The following is a 19,332-nucleotide window of genomic DNA, read 5'->3' as shown; positions in this document are numbered from 1 at the left end:
ATCAAGTTCGAGAACCTATGTGGAATTGTTTGTTTTGAATTACACTGTGACTTTTTTTAAAGATTGATATTTACTTAGATGACAAAAACTGATATGAATGAAAAACCACCTATTGTACATAGTTGACCTATGGTTATATAACAACAAGAAATATGCACATCTCTGATATATGATATATCTCTGATACGTCATTAATTATTCACTTTCAAATAACTAAGTCAATGACCTACTTTTCATGTCAGTGACTCCTGGGTATTTCCCGGAAAATACCTCATTTTATATTATGACCAATATTTTCTTCATTAACAAATAACAAAACTCTTTGTATAATAAAATATAATATAAATTGAATGGCTTAAACAATAACACTTTGAACTATGAACTTCTTAATTATTTCAGTCCGAATTTCTTCTATCATTTTTTTTTCTAATTTTACCCACTTTTAATCCAATATTTCAAAAATTTGAATGATAAGAACATTCGATTTAAACTATTTAAACCCTCAGTTTACTTTTGTTGCCCTTATAATGCCGGTATTAAAATTATATGAAATTAATGATTAAATTTTTCAGTAGTTTGTATGAATTGTTTTTGTTCATATTTTTGAAATTCTTTATCGCATGTCATTAAATTATTTTAAATAATACATGAGGTAAATTAGCACACATAATATTAGCAAAATGGTGTGGAAAAAACATACTAGTATGGAATCTTAATTTTATGAATAATATTGTAAATAAAAAAAACTGTGAATAAAATGAAAAATCAAAATTAAGTGCGAATTTCCTCTGCCTCACCATTAAATTACTTATATCTTGCACATTTTCTTCAAATAATAAAATATAAAAATTTGTAGATTTATTAATTGATGTTGAGTTATAACAATATAAGAAAAGCTCTCAGAACGAATTCATTTTAACCTTTAGAAAGTATCAATGAGTTTTGTGTATGTGCACTGTGCATGCTTCAAGTTTGTCAATCTGAAAGTAAAATTCCAATTTTTTTTACCTGCATACTTAACATATCAAGTATCTTGCTTATAATAAAAATTCTTCCCAGTAGTGATGGAGGGATAAAATTGCTACAAAGTTTAGAGTAGAAAGTGCAATATATGAATAAATATATTTCAGTGCCATATGAAAATTCAATAACAAATGTTTTCAATTTAGGACAATTTGATTCGGTGAATTTAAAATGCTGAAATGATAAACTTAAGTTGACAATATGTTCATGTTTTCAAGGATGAATCTCTTCCTGTCCAATGAAACGTCTGACTTCATAGACAAGTATATTAGGCAATTTCAAGGAGTTGTAATATACTTTTATGAACTTATAGTATGTCTATTTCTTAAACACAAGGCAAATAAGTCTTAAATCAAGGGAAAATGGACAAACTTTAAAAAAAAACTGTTGGGGTGACATTGGCAACATACGGTGATGACAACCCTGTTGGGGTGACATTGGCAACATACGGTGATGACAACCCTGTTGGGGTGACATTGGCAACATATGGTGATGACAACCCTGTTGGGGTGACATTGGCAACATACGGTGATGACAATCCTGTTTGGTCTTTTTCATTGTTTAGGACGAATCATGAACTTTATGTTCTTCAATGCAATGTTGGAATTTTTCCAGTAGTACCAGACCACATATTTCCACCCTGTTTTCTCATTATTTGTATATTCTCCGTTAGGATTTGTATAGAAACAAGCTTTAAACCACCAGGCAGATTTCCAGTGGGTGGCGCAGTTGCCGCTATCCTTGTCATTGTCCTGGTCTTTCGTTGAAAATTTCATGCCATTACTGTAAGTCATGCTGTCTCCTGCAAAGTGTTATGTAAATAATCACAAATAAATTATGCAGTTAGAAAGCTTTGTTTTAGCTATATGACACTTCATTTGCCATAGAAGATTTGATTATTACAGTATGCATACAGTATTTCATGTATTTCTTAGTCTGGATTAAGCGTTTTCCAAAGATACAAATATCATTTTATACATGTATGTCCTTTAAGATTACATTTCTTCAAAAATCTTTTGTCCAGTGTAAAGAACAAAGTATTTTCCCTGCCTCTATGTTGCAATTTAATAAAAAATACAAACATGTACTTAAATGATAAAGCCATGGAAAAAAGTTTTTCGTCAATAAAAGAAGTTTGTTGTGCTATTAATCTTGACTTAGCTTGCAAACAATGTCATTCCAAGCTAGGTAAATGTGATTTTTCTTTAAATTACAAATCCACATAATTACATAATTCACTGACTATTTATTGATCATTGTGTATGCTAAGATCAGAAGTGTAAATTTCTATAATGGCCAAAAATTGGAAATCTTTAGAAATATGTAATTCTTGCCCTTCAAGAAATTGCATTGTGCTTTCATGAACACCCATAAAACATTAAAATTGAAAATAATCGCTTTAAATTCGTTATAAAGAATTTTATGTACGCTTAAGAATATTAATTTTTCAAACAATCATCTAAGCACCGTAATGACAGTGTTATAGAATGAACTTTATATGAAAATATTATGAAACGAAAATAAGATATTTAATCATTTATGCGATTAATTTTTTGTTTGATACATGGAAATCTTAAAAAGATTTTTTAGACCAAACAGATGCTTATGAAAATAACAATGCATATCAACTATGACAACAAAATAATACCCTGTCTTACATCTTTTCAAATACAAGATTTATTGATTGATTTTTCGTTTCATGATACACATTTATATTTATTTCCTTAATAATTATTCTACAAAATACCTTAAGTATAAAAATGCACTTTTTTCATTTACTCATTCGGGTACTTTTTTGGCACATAATGAGAAAAATTTCCTTATAGAAAAGAAGCCTTTACATCTATTTCTCCAATGATTAAAAAAAATACTTGTAATTACATTGAATTTAAAGTTTTCACTTTTAACAAATGATTATAATAAATACATATACTTGTAATAACATTGAATTGAATTTTTGTTTTTTACTTATAACAAATGATTGTAATAAATACATATATACCAGCTGTTCCAGAATACCCGTTAACCGTCAGTTTATATTTGCTCGCCTCGTCTCCAACAGAAAAGGTAGAGAAGACTGCGTACGCTTTGTCACCATTGAATCTCTGCATATCTACTCGAAGTTCCTGAGATTTTTTTGATGTAAGACTGTGTAACATTTCATTTCCTAAATATATATGAACGGAATTTATAAATAAAAAATAATTGAAATTATCGTACTATTTTGTAACATATTGTTTTCAAAATTTAAAATAATACAAAATGCTTTACAAGAGTGAGAGAGCAACACTTAATCATACTTAAATGCCAACATTCACAAGTTCTGTGGATTCAAATTATTATAATTCTGAGTTTTGGGTGGGGCTATAATCGGGGACCAAATTTAACATAATGCAAATACACTGCAAAATTTTTTTTAAAACACTTCTCTCATGTCATGTACTGTCAAGTACTTAAATCGATAGAAAAGCATGTTATGTTGATTCAAGTATAATTAAATCATGACACTACTCTGGGCTAGGGTCTGGCCACTCTATGGATAAACATTTTCCTGAGAGTGAAGGGGGTGTCGATATTTTTTTAAATATTCTTTAGAACAGCAGTGATAAGGTTACTAAGATGACCATTGCCGGGCTTCTCATTATTTACACACACCCTACCCCAACAACACCCTACCCCGACTACCCCCGCTCACCCAAGATTCTATGTACCTTAATGTTATGTTCTTATGAGTGGAAGTCAATTTAAGTGCAAATGAAATAACTTTCCAAACATATTTGTATCAAATTTGAATTTCCCAATCTATTTTTAGTCTAATGTGGAGAAAATAAATCCTTATATTCACCTGTAAGGTCACGTGCAGGTAAATTTTCTACAATATTGGATCTTAGCAAATCAGAGAGATATTCAATCATATAATAAAACCATTTATTGCAAAAGTATTATGTTGTTTTATGAATGAAAGTGTTTTGTAATTGGGTTGTATTTTCTTCTTATTGTTTTTAGGTCTTTCTTAGAATGGGTTGAACATATTGTTTTGAAGTTGTGATGTCGTCTCACTGTATGCATGAAATTTTAAAGGATACGTTCTATACCTATATGTGCAGTAGCATTTTGAGAGCTTTTATGTTGCTCTTTAATTTAACATTTCTCTTATTTCCATTCAGTTGGTGGCATTTTGCAAACATTTTAAAATTTTAAGAAGGAAAATAAAAGACGTACATAAAGCTGATTTATAATTTTCATCTTTGAAGACAAAAATTCAAAGCTGTCTGCAATTACTGCTGTAAAAATAAACTGTTTATTTTATTACCTATCCAATATTCATGATCCGTTTCTCCGAAGCCTTTCTTGTATTCGGTCCAGTTACGGTAGAAGTCAACGGACCCATTAATTCGTCGCTGTATAACCTGCAAAAAGCATTAAATGTCTTCTCCTGCCACCATATTAACTTAAGAATTGTTCAAAATAAGATAATTATGCATATCATGAAAGTTAAAATTTCTGGTTAGAAGCATCAAACAAAATATATATGAGAGAGAGAGAGAGACCGTCCATCCTCCATTATCTGTTGTCATGTCACAATATACAGTCTTCCTCTCTTTCTGTGATATTGTGATATTGTATACACCATTTTTGTTTTGAGTGTCTGGGAACCTCTTTAGTATATCAGAACAATCTTCACCTGTAACATTTTGGTTTGTATTATATTTTATGCATATTCTTTGAATAAAAATTTATAAGAAAAAAATGTATCATTTTCCTCTCATGCATAGATACATGTATGATTTAAAAGAATGTAGAAGTTTACCTGTCATGGGTTCTATTACAGTATGGCATGTGCTACTGGAATTGTTTCTATCGCTCGCTTTAATACCTTTAGTTAGATTCTCTAATCTGCTCACTACATGATCCAGTGAGGCTATAGAGGAATCATTTGCTTTAAAAGAACACACATCTTCTCTCAAAGATAACTGTTCATTCTTCAAATCTAACAAAAGACTTTTTATGTTCTCAATACTCACTACTAACATTTCTTTCTTCAATTTTTCATTCTCTAATGAAAAAGTTAAATTGGAAATAAATTCTTTGATCTTAACTGTTTCTAATTTTCCAACTTCGATGGTTAGGTTATCCAGAGATCTTACGATTCTGTCGACATTCTGGACTTTTCCTTGGATGTTTTTGACAGTTACAACGATATCATGAATTGTCTGTCTTTGGTCAGCCTGTCCGTCGACATCTGACGGAAACTTGGTTTTAAGCGTTTTAAGTAAGTCCTGTTGTTCTGAGATAGACCTGCTTGAATTCCTGACAATGTCACTCTCTTTTTCCATTTTTTCCTTTTGAACTTTTTCAATCATTGCATTCAATTTCTCTTCCATTACACGCTGAATTCCGTCAAATTTTTGCATTATTTCTCTCTCTATATTTCTTGTTATTTGCTGTATTTCTGATTTTAAGTATTGTGTAGCCAGTTTCTCAGCTTTTTGCTGTATATTAGTCTCTTGGTCATCCAAATATTGTCCAAAGACTTTGTATAACGATAAAGTCAACAAGGCGACGACAAAAAGTGTCCTTTTTGAACACATTCTTTCAATTGAATCAATTTCTACTGTATGTAAATTAAGCAGGATCACCTTTTGATACTGTCTATTATGGTTTCGCCGAATCTTTAAAAGTTTTAACTCTGTGTTGAAGTATAATATCCGGCAGAGTCAACACTTGAATCTACAACTCAAAGATTTGACATTCATATTTCCATTTTTATATTTACAGTCCCAGAAATTGATTTAGAAGCTCATTTTTTTTAAGATAGCAGCATCTTTTAATTTTAATTGCACTTATGTTTTGAGAAGAAAAATAGATTCTGCTTCATGTAATTGGTTAGGGTTAGAGAGGATATTAAATTAGATCAGGATCTCTCAAATTTCTCTTTGTGCAGAGAAACTAAATTTAAGCTTGTAAGAAACAAACAGAAAGCATCATGTAAAATTGTTTATCAGTACCTCTTTCAGCTAAGTACTGAAAGTTGATCAGGACACCTACAATTTTATTAAATCATCATTAGGTCAAGCGCAGCGAACTCTATAGATTAACGTGTAAGAACACGGCGAAAGTGCTTGCAGTAAATATTTTGTGATTTTTTTGTTTTTGGGGGGGATTTTTATTTTTAATACACCCAACAGAAATGTACCGGTTCTGCATTTTGTTTTTGAAATTATATATATATATATACATATATATATATATATATATATATATATATATATATATATATATATATATATATATATATATATATATATATATATGAAGAGGCGGATCTAACTGAAAAGTGTATAAGAATATGTAGGAATCATCTTGAAAAAATCTTCTGCTCAAGAACAGCAAAGCCATGATTAGTCATATTATTATAAAAGCATCCTCAGGTAGTGTAGATTCAAATTTGTTTTAGGGTGGAGTCACATGGAAACATGTGGGAAAAATCTTTAAAATTCGTCTATTTAAGAACAGCAAAGTCATGACTAGTAATATTGATATGGAATCATCCTGAGGAAGTGTAAATTAAAGTCCCCCCCCCCGTTTAATACTGAACTGATTTCTGCTTCTTTCTAGCCAATGAGCTCAGGTGAGCGATGTGGCCCATTGGCCTCTTGTTTTAATTGTACCCGCTGATTTCAGTCTCTCTCATCAAATGTTTCGACTCAACAGATGAAAATGATCCACACAGTGATGAATTATGGTTAGGTTATCATGCAGGCTTGCATGCTCAAGTATGCACAAGGTCTTTTTCCAGTGTTAAGACATTTTTATAAATGAAGACTAACTAAAAAATTAATCGAAAGAGAAAATGTATAAAAATAGAATAAAGGAAAAATATCTGACTGAAAAAATTATACAAGCAAAGTAAAATACATGTATGCAATTTTACCGTAAGTGTTTGAATCCCAAAACCAGGAAAGAGAATGGAAAGACGCAGTAGAAAAAAGATCGAAAGATAAATGATTTGAAGTTAAAACGGAAGAAAAAAAATCAAAAATAGTAAAATCTTTCGTAACATCTTATTCTCACGTCCTTCCGATCATGCATGGAAAAGATAAATAAGTGTAAATGAAAGATGGCGGAAGAAAAGACGGTCGGAAGAGAAGTTAAGAGAAAAATCATGGTGAAAAAATTTCACTTTTTGCTTTTGTTTTTCACCAAAGTTAATTAATGACAACAATCAACTTTGGACTTGGGGATTGTGTCACACCTTGTAAAATGCGTGCACGAGTCGAACTGTTTCCGACTCGGGGTTGTTAAGGAAGATTTGTTTTAGGGCAATATTTCATCCGTCGGAAGCTAACATTAGCAATGCCCAGTAACTTTTAGGAGTCAAATAATTGTCAGTTTTTTATGTTCATTGCGTAAGGTATCACCAACTCTTCCCATAACACCAAACATTTCTCAAATTGTGTGAAAATTAGGTTTTGTATGAATGTTTAAAAATTCAGAGTTCATACAGAGTTTTCTATCCTTCCGAGGAAAAGATGAGAAAGTATACATTTGGAAATAAAAAGCAGATAATACAGGTATGCAAGACCCAAATAAATTTAGAATATAACTAGAATATAACTTTGGTTAACGTTTGTGATTTTCATCTGAAATTTCAGAATATTCATTCGCCATTGTTGAAACACGGAAGAATATTGACAAGAGATGTTAAATGCAAAAGTTGTCTTCCTTTTTTTCCTGTTTAGCTAAGCTGAGCCGGAGGCTCAAGTGAGCTTTTCTGATCGAAGAGTTTCTTGCGTCCGTCTGTCGTGTGTCGTCTGTAAACTTTCTACATTTGCTTTTTCCTTACAAGAACGTTTGGGTCAATTTCAACTAAACTTGCCACAAAGCATCCTCGGGTGAAGGGATTAAAGTTTGTTCAAATGAAGGGCCATGACCTCTTTCAAGGGGAGATAATTAAGAATTAACGAAAATTTAATGGCATATTTTAAAAATCTTCTTCTCAAGAACCCATGGGCTAGAAAAGATTAAACTTGTGTGAAAGCTTTTTTACATAGTTAAGATTCAAGTTTGTTCAAATTGACACACCGGTGGTAGTTTGGGGCTTGATAGAACATTCTATTATAAAATGATATTGTCCTAAGGACCAGGTTTAACCACAGGTACTTATGGATAGGACACCCCCCCCCCCCCCCGAATATACCCTCGGGTCAAAAAATATTTTTATGTCTTTTTTTTCATAAACTATTCTTCTAGTACACATTACAATGTATTCCATATAAAGAAAAATCCAAAAAATAAACGCAGAATTAACGTTTTAATAAAAGCTCATATCCGCGGTATTATAAAATTTAATGTCTTTAATTTAATTTAAACTTAACGTACAAAACAGTGTATCTCACAACATCGAAACCTTGTATTTAATCTACATGTATTATTCCCCTACATATAAATGCAATATAACCTTTACCAGATACTGCATCGGAACCATCTAAGAAGGAAAACTATTAAATTCATTCATTTGCGTCGCAGTACAACTCTCACTTTGCGTAAACTTCGGCAAAATTAAGACTTAATTGAATGTTCGTATAAAAACGATGATAGAAACAAACTTTTTTCTTTTTCTCTTTGGTAACACTATTCATGAGTTTGCTATTTATGATGTCGATATTTCTCTCCACTAGTTCGGCTAAAAGTTGAATTTCGCTAGAATCAAATCCCCCCCCCCGGATTTCTATTACATTTCAATTTAATTCCTTTCGTTATTGCAACACAATTTTCATGAAATGTCGATTCTTTTTATTATATAAGACGCTCACATACTTGGTAAAATGACATAATTTATATTTTGCGTAAACTACGTAAATCCAACTCCAGATTCAATTTTCCCGGGGGGGGGGGGAGGATTCTACGCTGTGTAATAGTTATAGAGTGCGATTTCCCCCACAGCCAATTTTCCCTCAATAAAATTTCATGGCTATATTAATGTATGAGGGGGAGGGGGACACATTGTTACAAGTGTCTCTTGTTCAAAATAGCAACCAGTTCCACTGAAATATACTAAAGATGAAAATTAAAAATTTTAAATCTCATTTTTATTCAGTAACTGTCGAATCAATTCTTTTGAAGCATTAAAATCTGATTCTTTTCATCTTGAAACTAGTTTCTGAAAAAAAAAAGTTAGTACAATGTAATCGGTTGGACAATTTTTTATAATGTATCCACGGACTCAAAGGGGAATTATATTTTAGATGGTCTTTCATCCAATTGTATTTCAAACTACATTATACATAAAATTAATGTGTAAGTGTCCTCCAAGATTCTGGTGTTTAAATATCCAAAATAGCTAAATTGGGTCATCGTTTTCTAAGAATATGAATCTCTGGGGACATACTTATGCTTGGATTGCAAAAAAATTGTTTCTCGTATGGTTTTGTTCTTGGTTTTGGCTTTTGTTTTTCTTTTTTTTCCCTCTACATGAAGAAATACTCGATTCAAATACTCTCAAAATGCTACATGTATGTGGAACCCATCTATAATAAAATTTATTTAGAACTTTTTCACAAAATCTTTCTAAAAAGGATCGATCCATAGGTAAAATACTCGGTTTTTAGAGGGCAAACAAATTGTCAAATCACTTAGGGTAGCCTATTTAAATTTCGTGAACAAACCGAGAGAGGGTGTTGAGACATTGAGTCTTACGATTTTATGAGTTGCTAATTTTACAATTCCCTATGAGTTAAAATTTTAGGTTGAGACTTAATGATTTGAACTATATATTTTAAGATTTGATACTGAAGTTGTCCTTCTTGAATCGAAAACATTCATATTTCCATAAAAAATCATTTGACTTTCATATAAACTTTAAGCCAAAATATTGTCGATATGATTTAAGCATTGATAAAAGAGGGGAAATCCTACTCTGGGAAAGAAAATATGGTCCTAGTGTGAGATTTTCCCTTGGGAGGAAAAGCTGTCTACTGAGTATTGGGGAAATCCTACTCTACAACATCGGTTAATTGTATCAAAATACACATTGCATGGATATGCCTATATACATGTATAAGTTTATTCCTGAAGTAAGGTCTTTTCATATAAACAAATAATTAAAGAAGATATCTGCAATATTCTGTTTATATTCAACCGAACCCAACCAGAATTTTATTTCAATTTTACTACCATATGAATCATGTCTTATGTGCCAGATACTTAAACAATTTCTAAAATCATTTGTGACAAGTTGACCATTCTGCATTGTCATCATATAAGAACATAATTGATTACATTTTTAATTGAAAATCTAGGTTGATTGACAAATGCACAGAATATACGGGATAAGTTACGCATCGAAAATAGTTACAGAATAACGTTTGCGGTACTAAACGGTGATTTTATAATTTTTTTCACAAATTAAAGAAATTAAGTATGGACTGGGCACTGACGCTCCGTTTAAACAGTAATTAAAACTGTTTTTCTATTTTATAGTACTATAAAGTATATACTGGCATTATCATCGGAGCACCCCTTCCCCCTGTTCCAATGGGGTTGCTTGTGCATGTATAGGCGTTAATCTTGTGAATAAGTTATCCTAAGAACTAGATGTTTATGATTTTTGACGATATTTTTGGCTCAAAATGGTTTTTTTTTTTGGTTGATGAAGAATTCAATGAGCCTACTCGTAAGCCCAACAGCCGGATATCATCTGTTAGTATGACTGGCATATATAGGCAGCAGGTTCCCTAGTTCTTATGTATCCAGCCCCACGAATATACTGAAATAATACAATACAAATACCTGGCAGAAAAAGATAACTGAAGACTAAAAATGGAATCATCAAATACTGAAGACAAGCAACTACATGTATAAATTTTAACAAATACATTTAATATATTGAATGAAAACGCTCACAATTATTAATAGCACATTATAGAAGTCCGTCCAAGATGGAAATATGGGTGAATGTTTCAGCATGGACTGATGGCTGCCATTTTGATCTCTAGTTTTCAGTCAGATTTAAATCAAAGATTTTCCACTATAAATCCTTTAAGACAACATAACAGGTCTTGTAGAGTAGGCTTTCCGTACTAAAATCCCCCCCCCCAGGAAAACTGGCTCTAGAGTAGCATTTCCTCCCGCAAAACCGGCTCCATCTTCGCTAGCCAAGGGTTTTTGATCCTCTACTCTCCTAACAAACCCTTGGCATACGGTGCAGTCAAAAGCTGGGATTGTTTACGACACATGATTTCGAATCTTCCAACATATGCACAAATTGCGTCATCGACAAATATAAAAGGCGTATTTGAAAATTTTAATCTTTTAAAGAATAATTTACAAGAAGATATCGAGCAATGTTTTAATTTGTTATTTATCGTGCAAATCTAATCTACAATAAGATTCCTGATCAAAATATTTGTACATCAGCTTAAGATTGGATGACACCATATCTATTTATAGAGTAGCATGTTATCTTACGAATCGTTGTTTTCTTGTGTTTTTCATTCCCGAGACTAAAGAATCAAGATATATCCCGAAGGCAAATATCATCATTTACAAAAGCAATTGCTGATTGGTCGAACGATGTCGATCAACTCCAAACACAACTCGAGAAAACCCAACTTTTAATAGCACCGTATGCCAAGGGTTTGTGAGGAGAGTAGCGAAACAGAAACCCTTGGCTAGTGAAGATGAACCGGTTCTAGAGAAGGATTTCCCTCACGGAAAAATGACGTTAGAGTAGGATTTTCCCACGGAAATCCCACATCAAATTCAATTTTCCTGGGGATAATCTACTCTGTGTTATAGTTATAGAGTACGATTTCCCCCAGAGCCAATCCCCCCAGTAAAATATCATGGCTGTACTATGTTTACGTTGGGAGGGGGACTTTACAATTATGTCCTTTCTTCAAATAGCGACCAGTTCCATTGAAATGTACGAAGTATGAAGAATTAAAAATTTTAAATTTCATTCTTCTCAGTAACTATCTAACCAATTCTTTTGAAGCATTAAAATCTTATTCTTTTCATATGGTCAAACTGGTTTCTGAAAAAAAGTACAATGTAATCGGTTTGACAAATTTTTAACTGTATCCATGGAAACAAAAAGGAATTTTACTTTAAATGGATTTTTTCTCCAGTTGAATTTTAAACTACATTTACATATTATTGATGTTTGTGTCTAAGTTTCAGTTGTTTAAATATCCAAAATAACTGCAGTTGCCATGGAACTAAAAAATTATTTCTTAAATTTGAAATTTTGCTAAACTCTAAGAGAATACAAGCTGTCGGCTTTAAAATCCAATATAACACCGCTGGGCTTTGGCTTCGGCTTGCAAAAGCAGTGTTTATTGTATTGTTTGTTTTTAGTTTTGGCTCCCCCCCCCCTTTTTTTTTCTCCCTTTGAAGAACTCGATTCAAATACTCAAAAAATAGTATATGGAACCTTTAATAACATAAATTTCACAATTTTCTCACACACTCTTTGTAAAAAGGATCGAACCTTAGATAATATATAGGGCCTTTTAGAGTACAAACAAATTATCAAATCCTTAAAGGTGTATAGATATACATGTACATTTTAAAATTTATGAACAAACAGGCGCCTAGAGAGTGTGTTGAGACATCTAGTCTTACGATTATTGAGTGACTAAATTTACAATTTCCTATGAATTAAAATTCTTGGTTAAGACTCAATGATTAAAGATTTTATTTGACAATTCTTGAGTAGAAAACACTCATATCTCCATTTCAAAATCAACTGACTTTCATATAAACCTTTAGCCAAAAACATTTCCATATGATTTAAGTATTGATAAAAGAGGGGAAATCCTACTCTAAGAAAGAAAGAGGAGTGTGGCTCAATTGTGAGATTTCCCCTCAGTGGGAAATCCTACTCTAGAGTACAGATTCCGGAGGGAAAGCTGGCTATGGGGGAAATCTTACTCTACAACACTAGTATAACATAGCAAGATGACCTTATTATCACTTTACCAACGTAAAATCTTTCTGTGGGTTTATTATTAAAAAGAGTAAAACATGTATAGGACTTTTTTTGAATTTTTAAAAAGTCTTCAAGAACAAAGCTTTAATTTTAGTCAATCAAATATAAAAATTCTATACTCTTTTCTTTGCAATTTGAAATTTAATCCTTACCTGCATAAGTGTTCCAATGCCATATATTCATGTACTTAAAAAATGTTTTGAAATAAACACAATTAATTACTTGATTTAAAAAGTGTGAAATGTAAATGTCTATATATTTGATTTGATCCCCTTCCATGATGAATGGTCATTCTACTTAAATATATGACATCATAACAAATACATAAAGCAATTTAAAACAATATCTGAGGAAACATAGAATAATCATCTAAATTAGAATTTAAGCACAAAAGTCCCTTTTGAACACAGTACAAAAATGTTTGTAAAGAAATCAGGGCAAAATGGATATATTAACTTCTTGGGTGCTTCTTTTCTTTTGATTTGCAACATTAAAAGCTAAGAAAATCCACTTCATGTCCATTTTACTGTCTAGGACGAATCATGAACCTTATGTTCTTCAATGCAATGTTGGAATTTTTCCATTAGTACCAGACCAGATATTTCCTCCCTGTTTTCTCATAATTTGTATATTCTCCATTAGGATTTGTATAGAAACAAACTTTAAACCACCAGGCAGATTTCCAGTAGGTGGCGCAGTCGCCGCTGTCCTTGTCATTGTCCTGGTCTATCGTTGAAAATTTCATGCCATTACTGTAATTCATGCTGTCTCCTGCAAAGTGTTATGTAAATAATCACAAATAAATTATGCAGTTGCAGTTAGAAAGCTTTCTTTTAGTTATATGACAGTTTATTTGCCATAGAAGATTTGATTATTACAGTATGCATACAGTATTTCATGTATTTCTTAGTCTGGGTTAAGCGTTTCCCTAAGATACAAATATCAGTTTATACATTTATGTCCTTTAAAATTTCATTTCTTCAAAAATCTTTTGTCTAGTGAAAAGAACAAAGTAATATCCCTGCCTCTTTGCTGCAATTTAATTTAAAAATATGTAATTTGATGCTAAAGTCATTGAAAAAAAGTTTTTCGTCAATAAAAGAAGTTTGTTGTGCCATTAATCTTGACTTAGCTTACAATGTCATTCCCAACAAGAAAAATGTGATTTTCCTTTAGATTACAAATCCACATAATTATGCATAATTTAATGACCATATATTGATCATCATGATCTGAAGTGTATATTTCTATAACGGCCAAAATCTGGGAATCTTTAGAAACGTGAGGTTCTTGCCTTTCAAGAAAATGTACTGTGTTTTCTATACATCCATGGGACAGCAGTATTACTAGTATTACTATTCAAATTATCAATAGATTATTAAAACTGAAAACAATCGCTTTAAATTCGTTATAAAGAATTATATGAACGCTGAAGAATTTTGATTTTTAAAACAATCATCTAAGTCCGCAAAGAGAGTGTTATAAAATGATCTTTGAATGAGCATATCATAAAACGAAAATAAGATATACCTAAAGCATTTATGCGATTAATTATTGTTTTATACATGTAAATCTGAAGAAAAAAATTAAATCAAACTTAACAATGCATATCAACAATGACAACAAAATAATACCGTTCTCAAATACAAAACTTATTGATCGACTTTTCGTTTCATAATACACATTTAATTTTTTTTCTTAATAATTATTTTACAAAATACCTTAAGTTTAAAGTGCACTTTTTTCATTTATTCATTCGGATACTTTAATTTTACACATGGGGAGAAAAAAAATCCTTACAGAAAAGAAGTGTTTACATCTATTTCTCCAATGATCTAAAAAAAATAAGTACAGTAATTAAATTGAATTTATTTTTTTTTTTTTACTTATAACAAATGATTATAAAAAATACATATATACCAGCTGTTCCAGTGTACCCATTAACCGTCAGTTTATATTTGCTCACCTCGTCTCCAATAGAAAAGGTAGAGAAGACTGCATACGCTTTGTCACCATTGAATCTCTGCATATCTACTCGAAGTTCCTGAGATTTTTTTGATGTAAGACTGTGTAACATTTCATTTCCTTAATTTTTATGAACGGAATTTATGAATAAAAAATAATTGAAATTATCATACTATTTTGGAACATATTGTTTTTAAAATTTAAAATAATACAAAATGTTTTACAAGAGAAAGAGAGCAACACTTAATCATACTTAAATGCCAACATTCACAAGTTCTGTGGATTCAAATTATTATAATTCTGAGTTTAGGGTGGGGCTATAATCGGGGACCAAATTTAACATAATGCATATATACTGTAAAAAAAAAATTTAAAACGCTTCTTTCAAGCCATGTACTGTCAAGTACTTAAATCGATAGAAGTGCATTCCTATGTTATGTTGATTCAAGTATAATTAAATCATGACACTGCTCTGGGCTAGGGTCTGGCCACTCTATGGATCAAAATTTTCCTGAGAGTGAAGGGGGTGCCGATATTTTTTTTAATATTCTTTAGAACAGCAGTGATAAGGTTACTAAGATGACCATTGCTGGGATTCTCATTATTTACACACACCCTACCCCAACAACACCCTGCAACACCCTACCCCCACTACCCCCTCTCACCCAAGATTCTATGTATCTTAATGTTATATTCTTATGAGTGGAAGTCAAGTGCAAATGAAATAACTTTCCAAAGCTATTTGTATCAAATTTGAATCAGAGAGATATTCAATCATATAATAAAACCATTTATTGCAAAAGTAGTATGTTGTCTTATGTCTGAAAGTGTTTTGTAATTGGGTTGTATTTTCTTCTTTGTATTTAGGTCTTTCTTAGAATAGGTTTAACGTATTGATTTATGTGGTGATTTCTCAATAATTTAATTTAGTTCGTATTCTAGCCTCTGATTGGTTAATATCCAAAACACAAATTATTTCTGTATAACCTGGTTTGGTATGGGGACACACCCCCCTGACAACCAGCTGAATCATCTGTATCCATACAATCCTCTCATTTCCAGTCCTCGGGATTCATGGAAAATTCCAGATTTAATAAATGTACCAAACAATAATTCGATCTTACCACATGTAAACAAACAACAAGGCTGCTAAGCCTATGTATCAGTTTTTACCTCCCCTTGCTTCCCATCACTTCCGGTACTTCCGTTACTACGGTTGTATTATTGAGCGGCAAATTCGAACTAATAAAAAGCAACGAAATTTTACACCCATAGTTATTTAATGATTTTAAAATTAAATTATAAGGAATGACTCTAATTCTTGGCCAAATTATTCGAGTATAACCTGGTTTGGGTCAGTTTACGCTGTTTTATAATCCGCTTCGCGGATTATAAAGCGTAAACTGACCCAAACCAGGTTATCCTCGAATAATTTGGCCAAGAATTAGAGTCATTCCTAAAATGTATTCTTTAAATAATAAAAGGCTTAGTTTCATACATATATGTGCAGTGGCCTTTTGAGAGTTTTTATGTTGCTCTTTAATTGGACATTTCTCTCATTTTCGTTCAGTTGGTCGCATTTAGCGTAAATTCTAAAATTTTAGTCAGGAAAATCAAAAGGCATATATAAAAAGCTTATCTATCGTGTTTACCTTCTAAGACACTAAATCGAAGCAGTTTGCAATTACTGTAGCAAAAATAAACTCCTTATTTTAATATCTATCCAATATTCATGATCCGCTTCTCCAAAGCCTTTCTTGTATTCGGTCCAGTTACGGTAGAAGTCAACGGACCCATTAATTCGTCGCTGTATAACCTGCAAAAAACATTAAATGTTTTTTTTTCTTGCAACAGCATCAATTTAAGAAATGTTTAAAATAAGTTTATGACTACGCATATCATGAAAGTTAGCATTTCTGGTTAGAAGTGCAATTTATATGAGAGAGAGAGAGAGAGAGCGTCCATCCTCCGTTATCCGTTGTCATGTCACAATACACAGTCTTCCTCTCTTTCTGTGATATTGTGATATTGTATACACCATTTTTGTTTTGAGTGTCTGGGAACCTCTTTAGTATATCAGAACAATCTTCACCTGTAACATTTTGGTTTGTATTATATTTTATGCATATTCTTTGAATAAAAAATTATTAGAAAAAAAATGCATCATTTTCCTCTCATAGATACATGTATGATTTAAAAGAATGTAGAAGCTTACCTGTCATGGGTTCTATTACAGTATGGCATGTGCTACTGGAATTGTTTCTATCGCTCGCTTTAATACCTTTAGTTAGATTCTCTAATCTGCTCACTACATGATCCAGTGAGGCTATAGAGGAATCATTTGCTTTAAAAGAACACACATCTTCTCTCAAAGATAACTGTTCATTCTTCAAATCTAACACTGGACTTTTCCTTGGATGTTTTTGACAGTTACAACGATATCATGAATTGTCTGTCTTTGGTCAGCCTGTCCGTCGACATCTGACGGAAACTTGGTTTTAAGCGTTTTAAGTAAGTCCTGTTGTTCTGAGATAGATCTGCTTGAATTCCTGACATTGTCACTCTCTTTTTCCATTTTTTCCTTTTGAACTTTTTCAATCATTGCATTTAATTTCTCTTCCATTACACGCTGAATTCTGTCAAATTTTTGCATTATTTCTCTCTCTATATTTCTTGTTATTTGCTGTATTTCTGATTTTAAGTATTGTGTTGACAGTTTCTCAGCTTTCTGCTGTATATTAGTCTCCTGGTCATCCAAATATTGTCCAAACACTTTGTATAACGATAAAGTCAACAAGGCGACGACAAAAAGTGTCCTTTTTGAACACATTCTTTCAATTAAATCAATTTCTACTTATGTAAATTAAGCAGGATCACCTTTTGATACTGTCTATTATGGTTTCGCCGAATCTTTAAAAGTTTTAACTCTGTGTTGAAGTATAATATCCAGCAGAGTCAACACTTGAATCTACAACTCAAAGATTTGACATTCATATTTCCATTTTTATATTTACAGTCCCAGAAATTGATTTAGAAGCTCATTTTTTTTAAGATAGCAACATCTTTTAATTTTAATTGCACTTATGTTTTGAGAAGAAAAATAGATTCTGCTTCATGTAATTGGTTAGGGTTAGAGAGGATATTAATTTAGATCAGGATCTCTCAAATTTCTCTTTGTGCAGAGAAACTAAATTTAAGCTTGTAAGAAACAAACAGAAAGCACAATGTAAAATTGTTTATCAGTACCTCTTTCAACTAAGTACTGAAAGTTGATCAGGACCAGGGATGGGCACAATTACTGAAAAATGTAATCGATTAATAATCGATTACTTAGAGGAATTTTGTGTAATCGATTATTAATCGATTACACTCATTTTTAATCTGTAATCGATTGTAATCGATTACTTTGGAAGATGTAATCGATTAATAATCGATTACTTCCAAGTTTTTATCCCTTCAAATATCAAAGCAATATTTAAATGGTAAATGTTATCCACTGAAGTTTGAATGTGTTCCTTTTTAAGGTTTTATTCTGGGCAGGCTAACATTCTCACTAAATGCCCAAATGAGGGATTCCCTACCATGAAAAGTGGAGATATAATTCCTACAATAAAATACGCCAAGGAATTAATTATTCCTTTCAACCTTGGATCTGAACCTCCATATTTATTGACTTGCTGCAAAAAATTATTTAATATTTTATTGTGAATTACTTCATTAGAAGTATTTGGGCTGCCCATATGTTGACAGTACACATTAAACATTCCTGTGCATGTCTTTTTCAAAAAAATAAGTAAATTAGAACTCAAAATAGTAATAAACATGTAAATTAAATGTGTCTTTAAGTAATGAAACAAATAGCACAATTTCATTCTGTATTGAAATAAGTGTTTTGAGAGCTATTAATTGTTTTGATAATATTGTTTGTCTACAATGGAATAAAAGTTAAACACTAGGTAGTTCACGGTTTACACATTATCTGCAAATCTGGGATGTCTCAGTCAGTTAATTAGCCAATTAAGGTAAGCAATCACAGTGACACACTCCCTCTCTTACAGACACTTATGACCTCTCACTAATATAAAAGCAACATTACAATTTTCAATGAAAATATGAGAATGATTTTGCAAATTTTAAAATTACTAAAACACAAGTTTGAAGTTGTTTAAACATTTTCAGAAATGAATAAGTATTTCCATCTTCTTCTTTTTTTTTGAGTACAATGTAGCTTATTTACCAGATTTAATATTTATATTTAATACAGCACTTAAATCTGTTTTTGCTATTTATAATTTTCTTTTACAAGACAAAGTTTTTCAACATCTGAAATATGAAAAAGGACATGCAGC

The 19,332-nt window shown here is 31.5% G+C and overlaps 1 protein-coding gene across 1 annotated transcript in view; it reads right to left on the bottom strand.

Moving 5' to 3' along the window:
* Nucleotides 1-1,419: 1,419 nt before the first annotated feature.
* The window catches only part of LOC133205022 (uncharacterized), a 28,833-nt gene continuing 10,920 nt past the window's right edge, over nt 1,420-19,332 (bottom strand). The window contains exons 7-12 of the mRNA XM_061340764.1: nt 13,614-13,789; nt 4,835-5,696; nt 4,575-4,708; nt 4,337-4,433; nt 3,026-3,190; nt 1,420-1,825 (exon numbers count right to left, since the gene is read on the bottom strand). Coding sequence (XP_061196748.1) covers nt 1,578-1,825; nt 3,026-3,190; nt 4,337-4,433; nt 4,575-4,708; nt 4,835-5,696; nt 13,614-13,789 — 1,682 coding nt within the window. The 3' untranslated portion in view covers nt 1,420-1,577. The remainder of the gene's footprint in view (nt 1,826-3,025; nt 3,191-4,336; nt 4,434-4,574; nt 4,709-4,834; nt 5,697-13,613; nt 13,790-19,332) is intronic.

This window comes from Saccostrea echinata, unplaced genomic scaffold, assembly GCF_033153115.1.
Source record: "Saccostrea echinata isolate AGI-Se365-2 ecotype Australia unplaced genomic scaffold, CSIRO_AGI_Sech_v1 ptg000054l, whole genome shotgun sequence".
NCBI classification, from domain to species: Eukaryota; Metazoa; Mollusca; class Bivalvia; order Ostreida; family Ostreidae; genus Saccostrea; species Saccostrea echinata.
This window is presented reverse-complemented; position numbering and strand designations above follow the sequence as displayed.